The sequence below is a fragment of the Gobio gobio genome (assembly GCF_949357685.1).
Source record: "Gobio gobio genome assembly, chromosome: 7".
In the NCBI taxonomy this organism is placed as follows: Eukaryota; Metazoa; Chordata; class Actinopteri; order Cypriniformes; family Gobionidae; genus Gobio; species Gobio gobio.
Window position 1 is genome coordinate 15,608,014 of NC_137103.1, and position 24,114 is coordinate 15,632,127.

General features: G+C 38.2%; 1 protein-coding gene across 4 annotated transcripts in view; it reads left to right on the top strand.

Moving 5' to 3' along the window:
* Positions 1-24,114, top strand: part of mylka (myosin, light chain kinase a) — a 133,093-nt gene that overhangs the window by 47,343 nt on the left and 61,636 nt on the right. For 2 of the 4 annotated variants that reach the window (XM_079822474.1, XM_079822475.1), the window contains 8 exons: positions 5,648-5,855; positions 11,248-11,293; positions 11,732-11,897; positions 11,988-12,153; positions 12,541-12,562; positions 18,125-18,627; positions 19,973-20,176; positions 22,564-22,698. In XM_079822474.1, coding sequence (XP_079678600.1) covers positions 5,648-5,855; positions 11,248-11,293; positions 11,732-11,897; positions 11,988-12,153; positions 12,541-12,562; positions 18,125-18,627; positions 19,973-20,176; positions 22,564-22,698 — 1,450 coding nt within the window. Of the gene's footprint in view, positions 1-1,344; positions 1,615-5,647; positions 5,856-11,247; positions 11,294-11,731; positions 11,898-11,987; positions 12,154-12,540; positions 12,563-18,124; positions 18,628-19,972; positions 20,177-22,563; positions 22,699-24,114 lie in introns of those variants that run through there. The other 2 variants (XM_079822477.1, XM_079822476.1) reach the window with 2 other exon arrangements.

Below are 24,114 nucleotides of genomic sequence, written 5' to 3' on the forward strand. Positions count from 1 at the left end.
CGTGGAATATTTAGTAGTGAGGACATTTCCCGAATGGACTTATTTCACAGGTAGCAACCTATCATGGTACCACGCTTGAATTCACTGATCTCCTGAGAACGACCCATTCTTTCAGAAATGTTTGTAGAAGCGTCTGCATGTCTAGGTCCTTGATTTATACACCTTTGGCCATGGAAGTGATTGGAACACCAAAAGTTTGCGTTTTCAGGCACCCAAAACGTCATTGACGTGTAAATGAACGGAAACCACGTACAAAGTCTTACGTTTTTAGTTGAAAACGGTGTTGTGTAAACAGCCCCTTAGCAATGCTCTGTCGACCAAAAGCATCGTTATCCAACAATTATCGCAAGTTCCATCTGTACCAACATAGTTCAACAATTTGGTGTTTCCCGAACAGTGTTTCTATTGTCCATGCAAATTAGCTATTGCAAACTGACATTCATTTAATCTCAAATTGATTAATTAGCAGATGATAGCAGACTGTGTGACATCATTTAAAACAGTTCTACAGCTAAACCAACATGGCTCAAACAAAGCGAAGTCATTTCTTCTTCTGGTGGATAAGCATTGGATTGTTGTATGGGACTTAACAGCATACTAGTAACCACATACCAACGCCTGGCAACCACCGTAGGGGTGGGGTTTCCTGAAAGCATCAACCAACTACGGTCGCAAGTTCCGTTGCTACTAACAGAGTTCACAGATTCTGTGTTTCCCAAAACCAAAGTTGTTGTTGTTGTGGTTAGAAGCATAGTTTCGTGTTGACATGGATTTAAATAGATTATGCTCTTGGGCAAAAATCAAGCAAGCTAACATGCAGTACAATCTATGCATTTCAAATTTAAAAGAAAAGCACTGTTTTTGAAGAGTTTGGATGTGCTTTAGGACCCTGGGGAAACCCTAGAGTACGGCGTACAGAAGGAACCAGGGATGGAATCAAACATATGTAAATAAAGCAAAACAACAGGGAACAAAAATGGCAAAGTAGTCTCAAGCCATGTTCATTATTTAATTTGATCTCAAACAGTTATGACAAAATGGCAGTTCTATATAGTTAAACCAACATGGTTCAAGCAACAGAAGTTACTATGGTTTTGGGAAACAGTCATGACTAGCTAGTTAATTTATCTGTTGGTGTTGGTGGGGAGTTTAGCATGCACAAAAATGTATCAATTTATCATTGTGTGGCTGATTCTCTTTATAGGGCAATACAGTGTCCTCTCTTTGTCTGGTCTTGCTTAAGACTTGTGCCCTATTTGTGCTGTCAGTATGAATTGTGTGAGAGAAAACTCAAAAAAAGCAGATGTTTTGTACAAACAACCCTGTGTTTTTCCTCCCCTCAGCATCGGAAGTGAGTCCTGCTGGATTTTTGAGGTAGAGCTCTTGACCACAAGACTCAGAGTAAAGACTTCAAACTGAGAGAGTGTACACGAGAAAAACAGCAGCCGACATAGAGGAAATACCAGCACTGCTATGATTTAATAGAGAATTCTGAGCTAATATTGCTATTTTTGGGCAACTCTGCAGTGAAGTGGACCTGTCACCGTGAGGTCCGTTTGCCTGAAAGGAAGAGAAGGCCAGTCTTGACATGCTTCTAGAAACCCTTGCTGTATGGTAAAGTTTTTGCCTTCATTTTAGCCTTTGGAATTTTGGAAGGGCATCTGGAATCAATCTATTGTCTACTTGCCATTGAGCATTATAAATTTGTATATTCGATCTGAAATCTGTTGCAGCTTGTAGTAGTTAGCAGTTTCCTCTGATTTTTGTTCATGTGAAGTGGATGTGTGGCACTGCTAGTTTCCAGACAGCGAGGAAGATTGTGTTTCTTGATTTTACTCTGGTCCTCTTCCAGTGTACAATGTTAAACAGTTTCACTGAGTTCTGCGGAAATGAGACATGCCAACATTGGTAAAAGACAGGCTGAAAGGGGGGAGAATATCCATAGGGTCTCCCTTATTAGACATGGTCAGCACACAGATTTGGAATGGTTGATAGAACAGAGAGAAAACAAGTAGAAAGAGATCAATGAAGTGAACAGGAGCGAGTCTGCTCTCTTCACAAGAACCACAGTAGTAGGCTACCACTCCCATCATAATGACTCAGGCATTTGAGTTTGTTCTATTATAGACGGATCAGGTGCTCCTTTCATTGTGCTGATCTTTAACTGATACACATTTCACTACTACAAAAGATTTCTCAGGACGAATGAAAATAATGCATGATTAGTGGTTTGCTGAATCAAAACAATTTTAGTTCTAATTTTGCTAAGTTGTTCAATCATGATGTTAATTTGTAGGCTTACCTGGAAGGCTAGTTTGCAGTTTATTTTTATTTTGTTTTATTTATTTTTTTAGAATAAAAACCAATCAGAACACCTTAAGCCCCAGGTATACTTCCATTTGCATGTCCGGACACGTCTCGCGCAGTCGTGCAGTCATGTCTGTGCAACTTTCAAAGTACAGTACTGTGCGTATTGCCACCTACTGGACTCTTCTGTCTTTCTCGTGCATACACAGTTGTACATGCACCATCCGCGCTGTGGCAAAAATTGTGCTGCAAGACATTGTAACAACCTGGCAACTACCCTAATACTGTGTTGGCGAATTTCACATGGGCAAAAGTTTCTTCTGAAATGGGTACCATGGAACTTTGATGTATAACATGGAACCACATGATTGCCATATTTGTTTACCATTGTATTTATAGACTATGTAATATATTATTTTCAAAGTAATTCAAGGAAAATATTTTTACTACTGTGTAGGGCTGCCACTAACGACTATTTTTATATCGTTTAATCTATCAACTAATTTAAAGATTAATCGATTAATCGGTCAACTAATTTATCACAATCATTTCCAACAATTTTACTAAAAAACATTTAATGTAGCTTGCAACGTTGGCATTCAGTAGTGTACTATCAAAAAAAAAATTATGTAAACAAGCCCTTGACAAAATTAAAAAATGTGAAAAGGTACAAATTTGTAAACCAACAAAACAAAAAAAGAGAATATCAGCAAATACTTTTAATATACAATAGTGTTGTCACTATACCAAAATTAGGACTTCGATACGATACCAGACTAAAATATCTCAATACCGATAAGTTACTGAATCGATGCCATGGCACAAAACTGTAAAAGTAATTGAATAATGACAGAACTTACTATTCATCGTTTTATCATTGTTTTAGGGTTAAAAAACCCTAAAAATGTTCCTGTCCTGCCCTGCTTCACACAGAATATTAGGTCCGGCCCTTTAAGATTTGCACGGACCAAATTCATTGTAACACCCGATTTCTCATTCAACTCTATACGTTCACTAAAGACATATCCGACTGCGTTTACCCGAATACTCGCCAGGACTTGCATTTTTACATATTTTTTACCATTCAAACCCAATAATCCGCAAAACTGGAGTCGCGATATCGGGTTTTACAGATTTTACAAAATATATTTTTTAAATTAATAATATTTTCAACTCAAAAGTAAATATAATGTAGATATTTTAATACATTTTAAATCATTATTTTGTATATAAATTAATGAAATTAAACATCCTAATGCCCCCAATCTCATTTGCATAATATATCGTTGCGCGACGATGTCAGATGAAGATGCCGTAACTGTTACTTCAAGACTCTGTGCCAGTCTCCTACGCAGTTTACATTGTAAATACAGTACAACGCTTTCAAATCGCTATGGCAGAACGCCGGCTTACCATTGGTCGACGCTGTTCACGGACAAGAAAAGATAGTTGAATAAAGTTATTTTTGATTTTTGCTCACAAAAGGTATTCTCGTCGCTTCATAACATTAAGGTTGAACCACTGTAGTCACATGGACTATTTTAACAATGTATTTACTACCTTTCTGGGCCTTGAAAGTGTTAATTAAATAGCTGTCTAAGGAGGGGTCTGAGAGCACTTGGATTACATAAAAAATATCTTCGTGTTCCACGATGAACGAAGGTTTTAGAATGACATGAGGGTGAGTAATTAATGACAGAGTTTTCATTTTTGGGTGAACTATCCCTTTAAGATTTCAGATGCAGCCAAGGTCTCTTGGGCTGCGTCCAAAAGCAGAAAAATGATCCCTCTGCAGGCAGCATATGGATGTAGGAAGGCTAGATTTGAATCTAATGATGGTTACATCCTGTCTCCTGAGATACCCATCTGATCGATTTTTGAAGGCAGCATAGATGTATCCTTCACTGCCTTTGATATCCCATTATTCTGTGTGTTCGTTTCCATGATAGTTGGGCTGAAAAATTAAATGGTATCTGAAAGTTGAGGTTGGTGGTCAGTTTGTGTGTAAATGTATGTTTTTGAACAACTTTTGGTTTTATTTCTAGCTAGCTATAAAGTAATACTTTAGTAATTGAATACACTCAGTTATCTCCAACTATTTTGCTGTAGATCAGATGTTATGCTGCCCTTTCGGGAGATACCTTTGTGAGCAAGGGAGCTAAACTCAAAGACGTTGACTGTCCAGAAGCAGAATTGGGAACTCTTGGATTTACCTTGGTACCAACAACCCATGTAGGCCTACCATGGTTAATTTCTTGCTAGTGTTGGTTTTGAATTTCTGGCAAAACCATAAATTATTAAGACAGAAAGATGTATGACAGAAAGAGAGGTAGCCTACTGTGGCTGGTATGAAGTTTCTCTTGTTCATCACACACCACACACACATACAGCACTCTCAGGAAATAAGTCAGGAAATAAGTAGCAGAGCTCTTTCCCTCTGGGTCTAAAAGCAGAGCAACGCTGATAATCAGTTACTGAGTAACTAATAATGAAGGCTGTTCCCGATTCTGTTCACTGGATTTCAAGCATGTCCAGAATGCCGTTCATATTTGTCTCACTGAACCTTTTAATTAGAAAACACAGTCTTGACTTGTTTTCACATGCCCAGCAGTTTCCTGTGGTCAAAATCAAGAATGCTCATTATATCTGTGTCTGTTTGCTTGGACAATTGTGTTGACCAATTGACCATTCGCAAAGACCCGACCCCTTTAGTTACTGTTGCTATGTCCGACAAACCATAGCGCTCTCACACCACACACGTTCTCACGTAGAGAAAACACATCGCGGAGCAAAGAGGACATTGACAACACGCTGACAGACAGGACAGAGCAAGTTACTTTTGATATGAAACAGTCTCAACTTTGAAATTGTCTTTTTTTTAAATAAATTTAAACAATAAATACCGTTTTGTGGCTCTTTAATGTGTTATGATCGCTGTAGCGCCTCAGTTAAAGCTGCTCGTGAACCGATTATCTCTTCCTTGTAGTTCATTGATTAGCACGAAATAAACATGAATGAACACTAAAAGAAATGTTGCTTCAACCGCGGAAAGACGTCAGTACACACCATTTTTCCATGTTAAAGTCCACCAACGTTAATCTACTAACTCTCCTGACTGCTTTGTCGGACAAAACGGCAGATTCGGCGATGTGATTGGTCAGATCGCCTGTCAATCAAACTTGCGACAAAGGGTGAATTAATGCTGATCTAATTACTGTGTTAATGTGGTTGTGTTCAGAGACAACAGAGAAAGAAAGTTCTTTTTATGTATGTTTGACTCATTTTACATTTCTTGGAGTGTTTATCTCTTAGCTTCCTGTGTATATGTGATCTCTGACAGGTACGTGGTTTTCCAGAGCCCCAGGTCTGCTGGTTTAGGAATGGGAAGCTGCTGATAGCAGGAGATCGTTATTCTATGGAACAAAGTGCCCGTGGAACCTTTAGTCTTATGGTCCAGGAGGTCCAGGATGACGATAGAGGACGTTACACCTGTGAAGCTGTCAATGATGCTGGGAGCTGCCAGGTTACCGTGGAGATCGTTGTGGAAGGTAAATAATCGTCTTCATGGGCTTGAGGCTCATCTTGAGATGGTGTTCTAGAATGGTCAGTGATCATTGTAAGGGTATGGGATAATCTATGATGTAAATTAATAAAAATAAGTAAGATAAGTTTTTGGAGAATATACTGTATGTACCTCATTGGAAAATGCATTTGTTAGGAGGCATTGCCCCAAATTACTTTCGAGAAGGATTTAAATCCGATCACTTCAGGAAGTGGTCTGAGACGCAATCCAAACTAAGCTGGACAAGCCAAATGTAAATGGAACCGTTTTTTACAAATCAGATCCGATCAGAAAAAATGTGTAAACAGGCCCTATGTTACACATCTGCATAATGCCCGTATACTGGTTGATTTGACCCGCCCTTAAATAACAGTTGGGTAAGTGATTTTGCAGTGATTTTGCAAAGAGTTTTTTGTTGCGCGAGCAAATGTAAAAGTAAATGTATTGTAAATGTATTCTCTAGCAGACCCCAAATATAAAATTATGAACTTGTAAATGAGCACAATATGTGAACTTTAAGCATATGTTATTATGCAATAGTCCTGAATTATAAAGTCCTTATATTTCTTGCAGTTTTTATTTTTTATCTTGTTTTAATGATATTTAGATATTTTTTCTGACAAAAATACTGAATAACAAAATTATTTTTCAAAAACAAGAGCAGTTGGTTCTGATCATAGACTTAATAAAAAGGTGGACGACGCAACATCACTCTCTTCCATTGTAGAAAAGCCACCAATGTCCCAATAGGGTGCTGACATCTTGCGTTGATTCGTGACCGAGTCTGCGCAGTAGTGAACTCGTGACCCGAGTCTGCACAGGAAGTGAACTTGTGACCCGAGTCTGCACAGTAGTGAACTCATGACCCGAGTCTGTGCATTAGTGAACTCGTGACCCAAGTCTTTGCATTAGTAAACTTTTGACCCGAGTCTGTGCATTAGTGAACTTTTTACCCGAGTCTGCGCAGCAGTGAACTCGTGACCCGAGTCTGCGCAGTAATGACCTCGTGACCCGAGTCTGCGCAGTAGTGAAATCGTGACCCGAGTCTGCGCAGTAATGAACTCGTGACCCGAGTCTGCGCAGTAGTGAACTTTTGACCCGAGTCTGTGCAGTAGTGAACTTTTGACCCGAGTCTGCGCATTAGTGAACTTTTGACCCGAGTCTGCACATTAGTGACCTTTTGACCCGAGTCTGCGCAGTAGTGAACTCGTGAACCGAGTCTGCGCAGTAGTGAACTCGTGACCCGAGTCTGCGCAGTAGTGAACTTTGACCCGAGTCTGCACATTAGTGAACTTTTGACCCGAGTCTGCGCAGTAGTGAACTCGTGACCCGAGTCTGCGCATTAGTGAACTTGTGACCCGAGTCCGCACATTAGTGAACTTGTGACCCGAGTCTGCACAGTAGTGAACTTTTGACCTGAGTCTGCGCATTAGTGAACTTTTGACCCCAGTCTGCACATTAGTGAACTTTTGACCCGAGTCTGCACAGTAGTGAACTCGTGAACCGAGTCCGCGCAGTAGTGAACTCGTGACCCGAGTCTGCGCAGTAGTGAACTTTTGACCCGAGTCTGCGCATTAGTGAACTTTTGACCCGAGTCTGCACATTAGTGAACTTTAGACCCGAGTCTGCGCAGTAGTGAACTCGTGACCCGAGTCTGCGCAGTAGTGAACTCGTGACCCGATTCTGCGCAGTAGTGAACTCGTGACCCGAGTCTGCGCAGTAGTGAACTTTGACCCGAGTCTGCACATTAGTGAACTTGTGACCCGAGTCTGCACATTAGTGAACTTTTGACCCGAGTCTGCGCAGTAGTGAACTTGTGACCCGAGTCTGCACATTAGTGAACTTTTGACCCGAGTCTGCACAGTAGTGAACTCGTGACCCAAGTCTGTGCAGTAGTGAACTCGTGACCCGAGTCTGCGCATTAGTGAACTTGTGACCCGAGTCTGCGCAGTAGTGAACTTTTGACCCGAGTCTGCGCATTAGTGAACTTTTGACCCGAGTCTGCACATTAGTGAACTTTTGACCCGAGTCTGCACATTAGTGAACTTTTGACCCGAGTCTGCGCAGTAGTGAACTCGTGAACCGAGTCCGCGCAGTAGTGAACTCGTGAACGAGTCCGCGCAGTAGTGAACTAGTGAACCGAGTCCGCGCAGTAGTGAACTCGTGACCCAAGTCTGCGCATTAGTGAACTCGTGACCCTAGTCTGCGCAGTAGTGAACTTGTGACCCGAGTCTGCGCAGTAGTGAACTCGTGACCCGAGTCTGCACAGTAGTGAACTTTTGACCCGAGTCTGCACATTAGTGAACTTTTGACCCGAGTCTGCACATTAGTGAACTTTTGACCCAAGTCTGCGCAGTAGTGAACTCGTGACCCAAGTCTGCACAGTAGTGAACTCGTGACCCGAGTCTGTGCAGTAGTGAACTCGTTACCCGAGTCTGCGTAGTAGTGAACTCGTGACCCGAGTCTGCGTAGTAGTGAACTCGTGACCCGAGTCTGCACAGTAGTGAACTTTTGACCCGAGTCTGCGCAGTAGTGAACTCGTGACCCGAGTCTGCGCAGTAGTGAACTCGTGACCCGGGTCTGCGCAGTAGTGAACTCGTGACCCGAGTCTGAGCAGTAGTGAACTCATGACCCGAGTCTGAGCAGTAGTGAACTTTTGACCTGAGTCTGCACAGTAGTGAACTTTTGACCCGAGTCTGCGCAGTAGTGAACTCTTGACCCGAGTCTGCGCAGTAGTGAACTCGTGACCCGAGTCTGAGCAGTAGTGAACTCGTGACCCGAGTCTGCGCAGTAGTGAACTCGTGACCCGGGTCTGCGCAGTAGTGAACTTTTGACCCGAGTCTGCGTAGTAGTGAACTCGTGACCTGAGTCTGCGCAGTAGTGAACTCGTGACCCGGCTCTGCGCAGTAGTGAACTTGTGACCCGAGTCTGAGCAGTAGGGAAACTCCTGCAGCACAATTTACTAGGGGTGTAACGATGTTCAAACCGAACCAAAAAACTGCAATACACCACCCACGGTTCAAACCGCGATACTCTCATGTCGAACCAAACGCAGGGCCCCCTGCTGCCCCAGCCTAGCCCACCTCTCATTCACCTTATGCCACAAAACCTTTTTTTTTCTTCCTTGACATTTTATTAAATAGTAATTAGTACACTTTTAACAACTAATAAGAGCTGTATTTGTAATAAATATTATTATAATAATATTATTTACTAAGTATACACCAACTTTTATCTTCCAAGTGCATGGCACATCACTTGCGTGATCGCTCAAGTTGCAGCATGGTGGAAGGGCAAAGAGAGCCAGTTTCCCCAAAATGCTACCTTGGAGTCCCAGCAACATCGTCATTTTCGTAGCTTGTTACAAAATAAAATTTCTCTCACCTCAGAAAACCGTTTTCCTGTCCTGTAAGCCGCTATACTGCACTCGCAGCGCACGCTCTTTAGTTACACACGCGCATGTGGCGCGCCCTATCACGCTGTATATTATAAGCGCAAGTGAAACTACTAGCATGCAACGATACAATGTCAATTTGTAAGTCATGAAATAAAAGTAAAGTACCAATAAATCACATAACTGGTTCGACGTGTGTGAACTGGGAAGGATTTGCGTGCAGTTGTGCATTCTGTTCATCAGGAGCAGTTTTCGTGTTTCATTAACAGTTCATGAAGTATTGTGTATTCGCCATGGTAACTGTTGTTTCCATAGCCACAAATGCCACTTTATTTTCACTTTATTTTGTTTATTTTTAAATTAGCGTGGTGGCTACTTTATAATATTAACAAAAACTGCTATTTAATATCTTTAACTTATAGGCCTATTTATTCATCAGTATTAGTCATATTCATACAATTAAAGTGTTTTGTTAAGTAGGCTACTGTGGGACATTACTTGTGTGTGTCATCAATTTCTATGGAAAAAAAAAGTAAAAAAAACAAAAAACATTATGGTAAATGGTAAATTGGGTAGATTATTTCTGACTAGTCTACAGTGCAGACATTTATTTCATTTGAGTTTACTCAGGTATACTAACTGCTCTAAAGAAAATGTAAAGCCAATGTATAAAGGTAAATTATTGCTGTTGTTATTAATAAAAGTGAATCTAGTGTTATTATTGCTGGTGCCCTGCCATGAACCCTGCCCCACAGCAAACCGAACCGAACCGTGGCATTGGTGTATCGTTACACCCCTACAGTTTACTGCAGAACAACTCATTATGTTGGTGTGAAATAAACAGTTATGGAAATGTAGAAATCAAAGTTAAAGCTCCAATCTCCTCCCAAAAATCAAGAAAAAAGTCAGTTGGTGCCTCAGAGAAGCTCTCAATCTCCGCTGTCAATCATGACGTCACACTCCCGTTTTTATAGCATCAAATAACTAACTAAAACCAAACTTGTTTAATAAAACGAACACTTGAATTTACATCAGTGTGATAAAAACTACCTAAAATGATCGAAACCATCTTTGGGAAAACATTTTTTTGAAGTATAATTTGATTGTTTAGTATCACGTCCCATTACATTACATGGAGAGGGTGGGGTTTATGACCTATACTGGGACCAAACACCTGAGGGCGATCGAGATGCGTTGGCTTCACTTTTCAGGACTTGTGCAGAACTCTTGGTTCTGATGGTGTGTTTTAGTAATTGGAGAAGTTAGGCAGAATGTCCAAGCTGCTCTTTTCCATTGCATACGGTGAGGCTGTCAAGCTCCAAAAAGGAACAATAAAAGTATTATAAAGTTGTCAAAATGACTTGGGCTGGTATATTAAACTTTGTGCAATTATTTATCAAATTAAGCAAGCTGGCATTCACATCACCTCAAGCAGTTTGATAGCAATGACTCCAAATGCAGTTAATTATTGTGATTGAATAATATCACACAAAGATTACAGTATGCTTACAGTATGAAATACAAATGAAACCACACTGCAAACCCTGTACATATTACAGCATAGAATAAACACTAAACTTTATACTGCATTCTACTTAATCGGTTTACCTTGCAGTTTACCCTACAGTGCATATACTTAAAAGTTTACATCACAGTGTATAATGCATTTCTAATTTTCCACTTTTTACCTGCAGTAAAAGTGTTCACAGTCAGAGATGCAGCACTACATCTGTACTGATTTATAGACTAATAAATGCTTAATAAACTTCCCCCAGCATACTTCACAAAAACACAAACATATGGAGCCATTCAATCTTACAACTAGCAGCAGATAATAGCAGCTGTAGCATGTTTATGAAGGAAGGAGAGAAAGAGGAAAGGGGAAATATGTGCTTTTTATGTTTCTAATGAATACTGTGTGTTTATAAATGGGTGTATACATTGCTTTTTGAGCTTCATGAATAACCTTTTCCATCCCACACAGGAAATGCTGTGAAAAAATACAGTCTTCCTTCCTCCAACAGAACAGGGTGAGATATACTGTCCGAAAAGCACTGCACAAGGAAATTTCATGCATGAATATGAAATACAAAACATGCCATATCGTTTTGGTATATAGTTATACTTTTTAAACTTAATACTTAATAAATACTTAATAAATATATATATTCATGTGAAGAAATTGATTTACAAAAGTCTCATAGTATAATTTTTTGTAGCTTAAAATCAAATGTATTTTTGCGCTTTATCTTGGAGCTGGTTGGCAATGAAAAAACATCTGAAAAAAACTGATAAGCTATGAAATTTTGGATGAATCTGCAATATTAATTAACATTTTGGCCATTGCTGTCAGCCACCTGAGGACATAATTAGGCTAATTTTAAAAGTAACGTGCAATAACTGTATGTTTGTGTGTTTAGTCTTGTGAATTAGAAGCATTACATACATTTTCTCTCTTTTGTCACCAGTGGATCTATGAGTGTTCCCGCAGTAGAGAATAGACCCAGTATCTGGGGTGAAAGCCCCCCAAAGTTTGTGACTAAACCTTCTCGCCTGTATCTCAAAGTTGGACAGAGTGGCAAATTCTCTGCCAAGATCACGGGGCGACCCCAACCACTGGTGCAGTGGTATAAGGTGAGACATGATTAACCAATATTTGAAATAACAGGTTGGGTCAAGTGCAGGTAGTGTGGGAATATTCATTCCCTGTGTTTCCTGTGTCAGGGAGAAGAGAAGATCCAGCCATCAGATCAATATAACATGTTTGAGAGATCAGGAATGCATTTCCTGGAGATTCGTCATGTGTGCTCAGAGGACGCTGGCGTTTACACCTGTCTGGTGGCCAACAGTGCCGGGAAAGCCTCTGCAACTGCTGAACTCATTGTACAAGGTAACAGAGAAGGGTGGATTAGAGAAATAGATTAGGGATGGATTCTAGACTAGGCTAGTTCATGGGCTCTGACTACCATCATCTATCTCAATTTTACTCATGTGAAAGTGCCAGCTGGCACAATTTGTAAATGCAGAATTAATTGTCATTACTGCAGCTAAATAGCTCACAATTGCAATTTTATTTATCATATTTTGAAATTAATTGCTCATTGTATGAATTGTACATCTCACAATTTTGACAAAAGGCCCCGGGTCCTTGTTGTACCACAATCAGTCTTTGGTAACAGAATTTTCCACAGATGTCAGGGCAATTTCCTTGATGTCTTAATATTATCCAGCTAAAAAGTCTGAAATTCTTATGGTTTATTCTGTTGCTCGGTTGCAGATGGAGACACTGAGAGAGCCATGTAAGTAAAGACCATTCCTTTTATTTTCGAAAAATCCTAAATTTCAAAGACAGAATGTACACGTTTTTCACTAAAAATAAATGAATAGTATGCTTTTGATAAATCTTTCTACAATTATGTTGAAGTGTTCAGTCATGACCGTGGCCTTGAAAAATCAACAAAACAAAATGTTGAATCATATAACTGGCTGAATGTAGAATTTGAATAATGACATCAAGATCTTTTGTGTGATGCTATATCTAGAGCAATAGGTGTCTGTATAAAGTCCAAGATCGGTCATATCAGCCACAATAAAAAAGAAAATCACTAAAAACATTGATGTGCTCAATTATTATGAAGACGTTTTTGAAATGTTTTTTCTAGATATATTTCCTTGCGAGAGATTCACAATAATGCAGGGGTTTTCAATCCTTTATATGTCATGCACCACCAAATATGATCGCCCTCATTTGAGGGACCCCCATCATAAAATTCAAAAGCCATCAATATAAAGACCAAATTTCACAAATTTAAAGTATGCACAAAATTGGAATATTGCATAAAACATTTGCGAATACAGCAGCATTTGGGAACGCAATCATGTAAGACAGTTCTGGGAGGTAATTATACTGAACCACATTGACAAGAGACTTTGCTCCGGTATTTCAGAACAAAAACAGCATTTCAGATGTTGTGCAAGAAGATCTGTCCGCAGGTTAAAGGGTTAGTACGGCCAAAAATTCAAATTCTGTCATTAATTCCTCACCCTCATGTCGTTCCAAACCCGTAAGACCTTCGTTCATCTTCCGAAAACACAAATTAAGATATTTTTGATGTAATCCGAGAGTTTCTGACCCCATATAGACAGCGACATTATTACCACTTTCAAGGCCCAGAAAGGTAGGAAAGACATTGTTAAAATAGTCCATGTGACTACAATGGTTCAACCTTAAATGTTATGAAGAGATGAGAATGCTTTCAACACACCCAACTCTTCACATATTGACTGCCTGTTATATCCTGTGTTGTATATCATACAATACACAAATGGGTGGGTTATATGTTCAAACGTGTCTAAATAGCGTAAATAAAATAAATGTAAATTCAATTTTGCTGGCTGATTAAATTGAGAATCCCCCTCCAACATGTCAGAATGGCAAAATCAAAAGTAATATATAATTTCATGATGACGATAACATTTCCCATGCCCAACGCGACTGTGTATGATGCCAAAGGTTTCTCATTGAAATCAATGGAGTACCCTGCACATCGAAAAATGGTGTTAAAGAGGTACCCTGTGTGTTAAAAAGTGCGTCAATATATGACGAGTTGGGAGTGAGAATGTGTTGATACTTTTTGTGCGCAAAAATAAAAATAAATGACTTTATTCAGTCTCCTACACTGTTACCATTGTAAACACAGTGCAGCGCTTCCGGGTACTATGTAGGGATGAAACGGTATGGAAATTTCACATCACGATTATAGTGACCCAAATTATCACGGTTATCAATATTATTGTTACTTACTGATGTTTTGTTCAAATGAGATAAAAGTTTTCAAAAAGAACAGATGCACACACTTAAAGGGTTAGTTCACCCAAAAATGAAAATTCTGTCATTAATTACTTACCCTCATGTTGTTCGACACCCGTAAGACCCGTTCATCTTCGGAACAGAAATGAAGATATTTTAGTTGAAATCTGATGGCTCTGAAAGGCCTCCATTGGCACAATGGCACGGTTCACTCTCAAGACCCTTAAAAGGTACTAAAGACATCGTTACAAAGTCCATCTCACTACAGTGGTTCTAAAATAACTTTATGAATCGGCGAGAATAGTTTTTGTGCGCAAAAAACCCCTAAATAACGACTTACATAGTGAATGATTATTCGGATCGCGTGTCAAACCGCCAAACTGCTGAAATTTGGCGATTCAAACCGCTGATTCGACTCACTGATTCATATCGCTTCGAAGCTTCATGATGCCGTGTTTTGAAATCGTCATCACTATGTAAGTCGTTATTTAGGGTTTTTTTGCGCACAAAAACTATTCTCGCCGATTCATAAAGTTATTTTAGAACCACTGTAGTGAGATGGAATTTGTAACGACGTCTTTAGTACCTTTTAAGGGTCTTGAGAGTGTAAAGTGCCATTGTGCCAATGGAGGCCTTTCAGAGCCATCATATTTCAACTAAAATATCTTCATTTTTGTTCCGAAGATGAACGGAGGTCTTATGGGTGTCGAACGACATGAGGGTAATAATTAATGACAGAATTTAAATTTTTGGGTGAACTAACCCTTTAAAACATTTCAACAAGTTTTATATTTGAAAATCAACAAACAACAAATAAATCAAGCAGCTCTATGCACTTTTTTAAGCTAGATTCTATGGGATTTCCTTCTTTAAAATGGCCATCGTCAATAGCAACGCATAAATAATAATAATTTGGTGTAAATATAATCTCTAATATTATCTCTGTAAATATATTCTCAAGCAATATTCTCATCAGTGTTTAGCAATGATGCATTTAAATCTAGCATATTATGCATATCCATATTTCCATATGATTTGACAGATTTTATTAAATATCAAAATGTGTGCATCATACCTGACATCTAGATGAACACTTTACAGTCAGTTTTATGACTGTCATTCCCTTCAAATGCTAATGAAGTTAGAAACGTGTAACTTTTAGAGAAGGTCCCTAAATTCGCCAACTTTATGCCAGTCATATCAGATGCGCTGTGGTTCTGCTGTTTGTTTGAAAGTATTTTCGCTGCTGAAATAGAACAAAAACAGTCAATCTCTGTATGATGAGTGAATCTCCTGCATACATCGCATGTTTATCTCTGCTTTGAGTGTAACGTTAGATTTCACTGAGTGAGAGCGGCGCGCGCTCTGAACAAAACTCCAGCTAATCTGAACGCCTCTGATTATGAGACATTGTATTCATAAACTTAATAGAAACACGTGTGAGTGGTTATAATGCGCAACGCGATTACAACAGACGGCTTTTGAGAAGACTATAATAAGTTCAACAGCCAGAGTGGCTAGTGTGCAGCCGAAATAACGTTACACCCGCAAATGGCGGTTGTTAATGTCAAGCCCTGATTATTATCCCTTAAATGTCACCTTAGTCTTGTCTGAATTTGTTCGTTCGCTTCACGTTATTATTTCCCATAAGTAGTTTCGGTATTGAGGTCAAAGTCCACTTGCCTTGGGTTCGTAGTTTTGAAGTGTTCCCCCTATTACAGCGACTTTCTTCTGGCATGTTCTGTAGACAGGGTGACCATCTTCAATTAAGTTTCCCTCAGGACTTTTGTAAAAGCCAAAATATGACCACGCCTCAGATTTGGTCCTTTTAGAAGTCTGAAAAATCTCCCGGCGCTGTCACTGCCTTGTGCCATTTCTTCTCAGTCAAAAAACAGCGGTGCGCGCAACAGACTGACGCTGACTGGACAAGATTTACCGCAAGTTTTCAAAATCGTGATAATCACACGCGGTTTTAATGATAATTAAATTTTAAACGATATTACTAACCGTCACTAAATTTTACCGTGGTTTATCGTGAAACCGGTAATCGTTTCATCCCTAGAACTATGTCAGAACGGCAGTTCTGTATTGGCTAACCCCATTCATGTGAGCACCACAACGTATGCGTGTGACGCTGACGCAGTAGCTGGCCAATAATGAGGCAGCATTCTGACGCTGCACTGTGTTTACTACGTGAATAGCGTAGGACAGGGGTTTTCATAAAATCATAGTCTATAGGCCTATATAAAAGGAATACGTGAAATATATTTGACTTAAATCATTAACAAAAAGAAAGAAAAAACTGCGACAGTTGCTGCTGAGTTTGGTTCATTTTTGTGTGGTGCGGCACTCCACAAACAGCTTCACGGAAAGGAAACCCAGACGACAGAAAGCACATCTTGTTTTCTTTATTTTATAATAGCACAATTAAGTAAACGATCCCCTACTCTTATTATCTGTATGACCAAAATGACGGAGTATTTTAGGTTTCCTCTGTTCGATGGCGCCGGCGCCGGCGCCTCACGCACGAGCACACACACAACATATTCCAGCATTGCAAACTTGAAATTACAGCCTGTTCATTATCAAAATAACTCTGTTACACAGCTCAGTTTAAATTGTCAATAGTACAATTCGTGCCATTCAGCGTGAGCACCGCTGTGGGTTTTTTTTGCGCATGTGAAGAGGATGATTTTTTCCGTCAATGTTGGGACGTGAATGAAGTTCGACGCCTATAATAAATGGTTTAGCATCCAAATACATTGCGAATATGGAAACATTTGGATTTGAATGAGAGAGTTAGGCTACATGAGCCCAGCGCTGGTTACTTTCAGTTTCTCATTAAATTATTTAGTTTTGGCTTGTTTATAGTTAGCCTACTTATATATTTTGTTTATTCTTGATCTGTTCTGAATACCGTTAAATTTAAAGGATTGTTGTGGAGTGAGGGGAACCAAAATAGCCTATAGCTGTGTTTGTAGTGTTTATAATGTTTGTAGTAGATTATAACATTTCGCTTTATTTACCGGTATTATTTCTGAATGCAATAAAATGTGACTTATACATGACTTACCTGGTTTTTTCTCTCTCTCAAAACATACAAAATATATATTTGTAGTGTGTTTTTAAGCATGCAGCAAAAGACTAATTGGTTAAAATTCTTGTTGGTTAACAGTTAACCAGTTAATTAGCGTCCCATATATAGCTAGATCAAATTAGTTCAGAATGTTGCGAACAAGGATCAAAAGTGGTTGTGTGGAAAAGTGCTGAGCTGATATTTTTTGTGCCATCTAGTGGTTTAATGGAGAATACAGTCAAATGGCTCATTGTATATAAGTATTTTTATGCTTGGCTTGACTTGTTTGAATGTAAATAGTTGTAGGCCTATATATGGGTCGCAACGATAAAAAAAAGAGGGTCGCTCTTTAAAACGTTTGAAAACCACTGGCATAGGAAACTGACACAGAAGAAGATATTGTTGAATAAAGTTATTTTTGTTTTGGGGTTTTCGTCGCTTCATAACATTTAAGGTTGAACCACTGGAGTCACGTGGACCATTTTAACGATGTCTTTCATGTCTTTCTGGGCCTTGAAAATGGTAATAACTTTGCTGTCTCTGTGGGGTCAGAAAGCTCTGATTTCATCAAATATGGCTTAATTTGTGTTCTGAAGATGAACAAAGGTCTTTCAGGTTTGGAACTACATGAGGGTGAGTAATTAATGACAACATTTTTCATTTTTGGGTAAACTAACCCTTTAATCCAGTTATGCTGTCCCATCGCGCAAAGTCATGTCTTTTTTGATGCGCATCAAGGAATATATTCGGAAAATGTGTTTCAATTGTAGTTTATGCGCATGTTTTCTTATTGAATAAAAAATGTATCCAACTCAAACGAGCGCATACTTTATGCACATTTTTAGAATTTATGAATATCTTGACATTTCCATCAAGCAGTATTTTTGCGATTATCCCATAATGTGCATACAAATTAGGTGGGTGGAAACATAGCTACAGACTGTTCACTTGACTTTAGGATCTTTCTTTCCTTAGCACTCCTGCACGATCTCAGGACCTCTCTAAACCATCTCCGGTCAAGCACAGCACCAATGGCCTTGACATTGAACAGAAAACTCCAAGCACATCTGTCCAAACAGTAGCTGCGGAAACACGCACAACACTGTCCACTACCACTGTAGCCAGTGTTCCCCCCATGACCAGAACTGACACACCACAGATAGCATCATCCCTGTCCTCACAACCTATCACCAAATCCACAGATGGAAGATCACCAGCTAGTGACAAGACATCAAACTCTGTCAATGTAAGAAGTCCAAACATTGTAAAGAATGAGTTACATGGCACGAAGAGAGTTTCAGATACGTTCAGATCTCCAGGACAGATGCCTGAACCGTCACGTGTAGAGTCCAGCAGAGACAGCCGCCAACAAACCAGGGAGAGAAACATGGATGCCCTAGAAACTCTGCCCAGTTTTGACTGTCAGCCTCAGAGCCAAGAGGTTGTGCAGGGAGAAAAGGTCACTTTCAGATGCCAAGGTGAGTCTAGTTAACTGAAGTGACTAGGATCAAAGTTTAGTATTTAGTTCTGGTCTTGAATGCTGATTGGTCAATGCAGCTAAGATGTGACCAGCTGTTGTCTATATCACTGCACAGCAGTAGCTGTTCACATGTCTGGACTATATCTTCTGGAAGAAAGATGACACTTCATGAATTCCCTTGAAAAAAATGAAGTGCGCCAAATTGTATTGAATAGGCAGTTGTAGTAAACTTCAAGAAGATATGAAATATGGAAAAGTAAAATGCACTTGCAGATAATATATTATTAATGAAATAAAAGGCTCCTAAATTGTACTTAAAGAGAGAATTACTTAGTATGAAACGGTCATAAATGTGTAATGTCAAATTAAAATTTTTAAAGTACAATTATAGTACAACTTACATTGTTTTAATGGTAATTTTTATGATTTACAGTACACTTATTTTGATGTGTTGACTAATGTATTAGTGCTCATGTAAAGTACTTGTATATCATTTTATTTAATATATATAATTTTATATATAATTTTTAACTTTGATATATTTAAAGTTAATAAACTGTACTAAACTGTGTACTAAACTGCAACTTAATCATTACATTTGTGAATTTACAGATACATTTTTAATACAAAACATAAAAGTTTCAATAGAAATTACATGATAGTATATTTTATTAGTTTACCATAAATGCGTGTACATTCGGCTGCACACTTTAACCACATTTCAAACTCAATAGAACTGATTATTAAATTGCATATATAAAGATGAAATACAGATAAAGATGTTCTTAGTGAGTCAAAAAACACTCTATAAATTTTAACAAAGTGCATTTAAATAGTTAGTTCACCCAAAAATGAAAATTGTCATCAAATACTCACCCTCATGTCGTTCCAAACCCGTAAGACTTTAGTTCATCTTTTGAACACAAATGAAGATATTTTTTTAATGAATTCCGAGACATTTCTGTCCCTCCATTGACCGCTACGCAACTACCAATTTGACGCCTCAAAAGGTTCTAAAACAGATCGTAAAACTAATCCATATGAATTTAGCGGTTTAGTCCAAATTTACTGAAGAGACTCGGTCGCTTTATATGATGAACAAATTTCATTTAGGCTTTAAGATTTTTGTCCCTAAATCTCAGCTTCTGATTTTAATTTCTGGAAATATGAGAGACATCCTACAATGATTATATGACGATTGTTTCTTTTCTGAGGGAAACAAATGTATAGAAATTAAACGTTTACATTTGAATTTGGAGTAAAATATGTAAGAAGAACTGTAGAAGCTGTGTAAAGTTATGTAGATGTTGTTAAATGAGTCATCTCATTCTTTGCTCTCTCAGTGTCTGGTTCTCCAGTGCCAACAGTGAGCTGGGTGAAAGATGGAGCTCCCCTCAGACAGAGATCAGGCGTCAGCACACGACAGGAGGGCAGTCTGCATGTCCTGTGTCTGGAGAATGCTCACATAACTGACACGGGACAGTATGGCTGCACTGCTTCCAACAAAAAAGGAAAGGCCGCAGTCCACTGGAGTCTGACTGTCAAGCGTAAGAATTGAGTACTCATTCTCTACATATACATTTTATGGATCGCCATTTAACCTGTTAGACTGCAAAATAAAAATAAATAAATAAAATAAATAAATGGCATAGGCATAAGGACTTAAATGTATTAAGTTATTAGAAATTAATTTGAATGAAATATCTTTATGGGAAAAACAAACAAATTGGTCTTGCTGAAGTCTAGAAATGCAATACAGCTAAAGCCACAGGCCTGGTCACCTCTAATTATTATTATTTAGTCTTTATTATTTTTACCTATGACTTTCTATTGACACTGTTTTAATCCCTCATTTCTTGGACCAAACTTTATCTTCTCACTTTACCTTTTATGACTTCGTATCAAATGCCCTTCTTAAAAAAAGAACATTGGTTTAGACTTTCTAATGGTCTTTACTTTTCAAAATTGGTCATAAATCATAATCGCTCCTGGTAACAGGTGCATAAGGTCTAACTAGCATGTTAGCTTAGCACAGCATCAACACACGACAATTTATGATTATATTTATGATTTTTTAAAATAATTTTTTTGTTTTTGCTAAACTCGCTTTATAACAACAGTCGAGTAAAATAACCTCCTGTGACCCCATGTGCTTCCTATCACAGAATGAGGTAGAAAATATAGTATTTTATAGTATACATTACAGGGCTAGTTTTAAAGTCTATGTCGATTTGGCATTGCTTTATAAATATACTTATTCTTATGAAAATACCCGACATGGCTTGAAGAACACAGATGTGTGTTTATTGTCAAGTGATTTGCACGACGACCATACTGATTTTTTTTCTTCGTCATATGTCATATTAAGGGTATCAACTCTATTTTTAATGAATTAATTTAAATAACTCCTGACACAAATTAAGAAATTACTATTACCATGAGATTATTAGAGTAATAAAGGGAAAAAGTTGAAGCTGGAGTATTAGACCTTTTTAATGTTGTATATTTTGTTAATTACATTCTTTAGTTCAAAGTTACTGTTAGTTAGTTTGAATGTAATGTATACAAAGACGAACTCAGTGTGGGTTAACAGGTATAATAACAAATACAACAATTTATTGGTCTTTATAAGATCATTACATGTTAAAGGTCCCATGACATGAAAATTTAACTTTATGAGGTTTTTTAACATTAATATGAGTTCCCCTAGCCTGTATATGGTCCCCCAGTTGCTAGTAATGGAGATAGGTGTAAACCGAGTTCTGGGTGTTCTGCTCTGCCTTTGAGAAAATTAGTTTTTTGTGGAAACCGCAATACATTTTTTGGTTAAACTTTATTTTAAGGTGTCATTGTTACAGTGTAATTTAAATATTAAGTGTTTAAGTACTGAGTAATATTAATTAACTACATGTACTTTATATTGTGCTAGGTTAGGATTAGGGTTTGGTTGAGGGTTAGTTGCATGTAATTGTGCAAAATGTACTGTTTTTACAATATGGTAAGTACATGTAACATATATGTAACAACGATACTGTAAAATAAAGTGTTACCCATTTTTTTCAGGATTCTTTGATTAGAAAGTTCACAAGAACAGCATTTATTTAAAAAAAAACATTTGTTAGAAACATAATTCTTCTTTACTGTCTCTATTAATCAATGTAAATGTGTCCTTTCTGAATAAAAGTGTTATACTTCATTTTAAGGTGCCCTTGTTACAGTCTAATTATACAAATAAGTACTAAGTAAAATAAATAATAAATACTATATAAATAGAGTTAGGGTTTGGGGTAACACTTTATTTTACAGTGTCCTTGTTACATATGTTACATGTACTAACCATAGTAATAACAGTAAAATATGCATAATTACATGCAACTAAACCTCAACCAAACCTTAATCCTACCCTAACCTTATAGTAAGCACATGTAGTTAAATTACTCAGTACTGTAATATATAATTACACTGTAACAATGACACCTTAAAGTAAATGGGTTTGGTTTAGGGCTAGTTGCTTGTAGATATGCATCATTTACATGTTATTAAGTGTTAGTAAGTACATGTAAGATGTGTAACAGGAACACTTAACTGTAAAATAAAGTGTTACCAAAAGTATGAATTTCTTAAAAACAAACAAACTAACAAACTTTGACTCCAAACTTTTGAAAGTTACTGCAAAGTGCAATGGTTATTCTATTCTTTTATATTGTAACCTAATTGAAAATCTTGATGGAAACGTTTATGGACATGTTATTTGTCAACAATCATGTATAAAGAAGAATAGGAATAATAATATGCATTATTATTATTATTATTATTATTATTATTATTATTAGTCTGACAGTGCCACCTATTGGTGAAACCAATTGCTTTCAGATGCAATGTGGGTTCATATGCCCAGTTACAGTATATTTGTGTATTTGTGTGTGTGTTGTAGGTGTGAGGGTGGAGGCTAAACCCCCGGTGTTCAGCTCTACTCTGACAGATTGTTCTGTATCAGAGGGACAGGACTTCATCCTGCAGTGCTCAATAGAGGGCAGACCAATGCCGGAGCTCTCCTGGCTGCACAATGGTAAGATGACACACTGTTTGAGTGACACATCCAATTATCCAGTAATTCTCATTTGTAAATCACTTTAGATAAAAACATCTGCTAAACTAATACATGTAAATGCATCCGTCCATAAATACATATATACATATATACATATATATATTACCATTCTGAAACTTTTGACCGGTAGTGTATGTGTATATATATATATATATATACACACACACACACACACACACACACACACACACACACACACACACACACACACACACACACACACACACACACACGCCATGCAAATTCACAATTATATATTACAGCTGCAACGTGGGGCAGACATTATGCCGTTTATGTGAGGTTAAAAGTTGCTTGGGTATTAGTCTTACGGAAGTAAACTCGGATGTATTAGTGTGTACAACGAGTAAAAAGCTATTCTTGGGGACGAAGTTAAGCAGCTTCTTTGTAACCAGTAGAGGGCAGTAGTGTTGCTGTATTAATGCTTTTTTCAAAAACCTGACCCCCCCCCCTGAATTCCGAAATGTTCTTGATCACCTATGCCATGCCATGGAGAGATAAATTGCTCATGTCTGAGACAGAAGGGTTATGAAGGTTAGTGTGTGCGTTTGGTATCACTCTGTCTCTCTCCAGCTAAAATAGACTGTATAATAATTGCTGTCCACGTGAAGTTGTAAATGCAACCACAACAGACCTTATGTGCCAGAGAAAGAAACGTGCAGCCATCTTTAGAATTTTTTTTATTTTATTTCCATTTTTGCAGTAGATCTGTGTATTTCAATGGCGAAAGTTATCATGAGCATTGTAATGTTTGAAGCGGATGTCATAACAAATGTCAGTAGACCGGGAAGATTTTAAAACGAGCGGTTCATTCACAAATCGGTAAGAACTTGCATTCATGCTGTAGAAATACAAACCGGAAGAGAGAATGAGCACAGTGCAGAAAAGGGGCGGGGCTACAGAAGGTCTGAGTTTCATAGCAGCAATTGCATGTAATAGTGCTGCTGTAATTTTGTTCAACTGTAATTGTATTGACATTTTCATCATTGGGTTCTTAAAGAGCCTGGACAATGCTATCAAACCTACCACCTTCAAATTTATCCCAACATCTGAAAACAATCCTAAAACATCCAAACATCCATCCATCCTTCCAACCTTCCTTTCTTTTCTGGGATGTTGGCAGGGTGTTGCTAGGACATTGTAAGGTCATTGCTAGATCTGTGTTCTGGGTTGTTACTAGGGCGTTGCTAGACAGTTGCTAAGGAGTTTGGAGTACTTTTTAGCATGTTTCTATGCAGTTGCTAAGGTGTTGTTTACTGGTGAATAGAAAACCCAGTCGCTATGGTGTTGGTCTCTAGATGTGACTCGGGTCCCTCATTTACTGTCTGTGGGATTTCTTTCATTTTTCATTGCCTT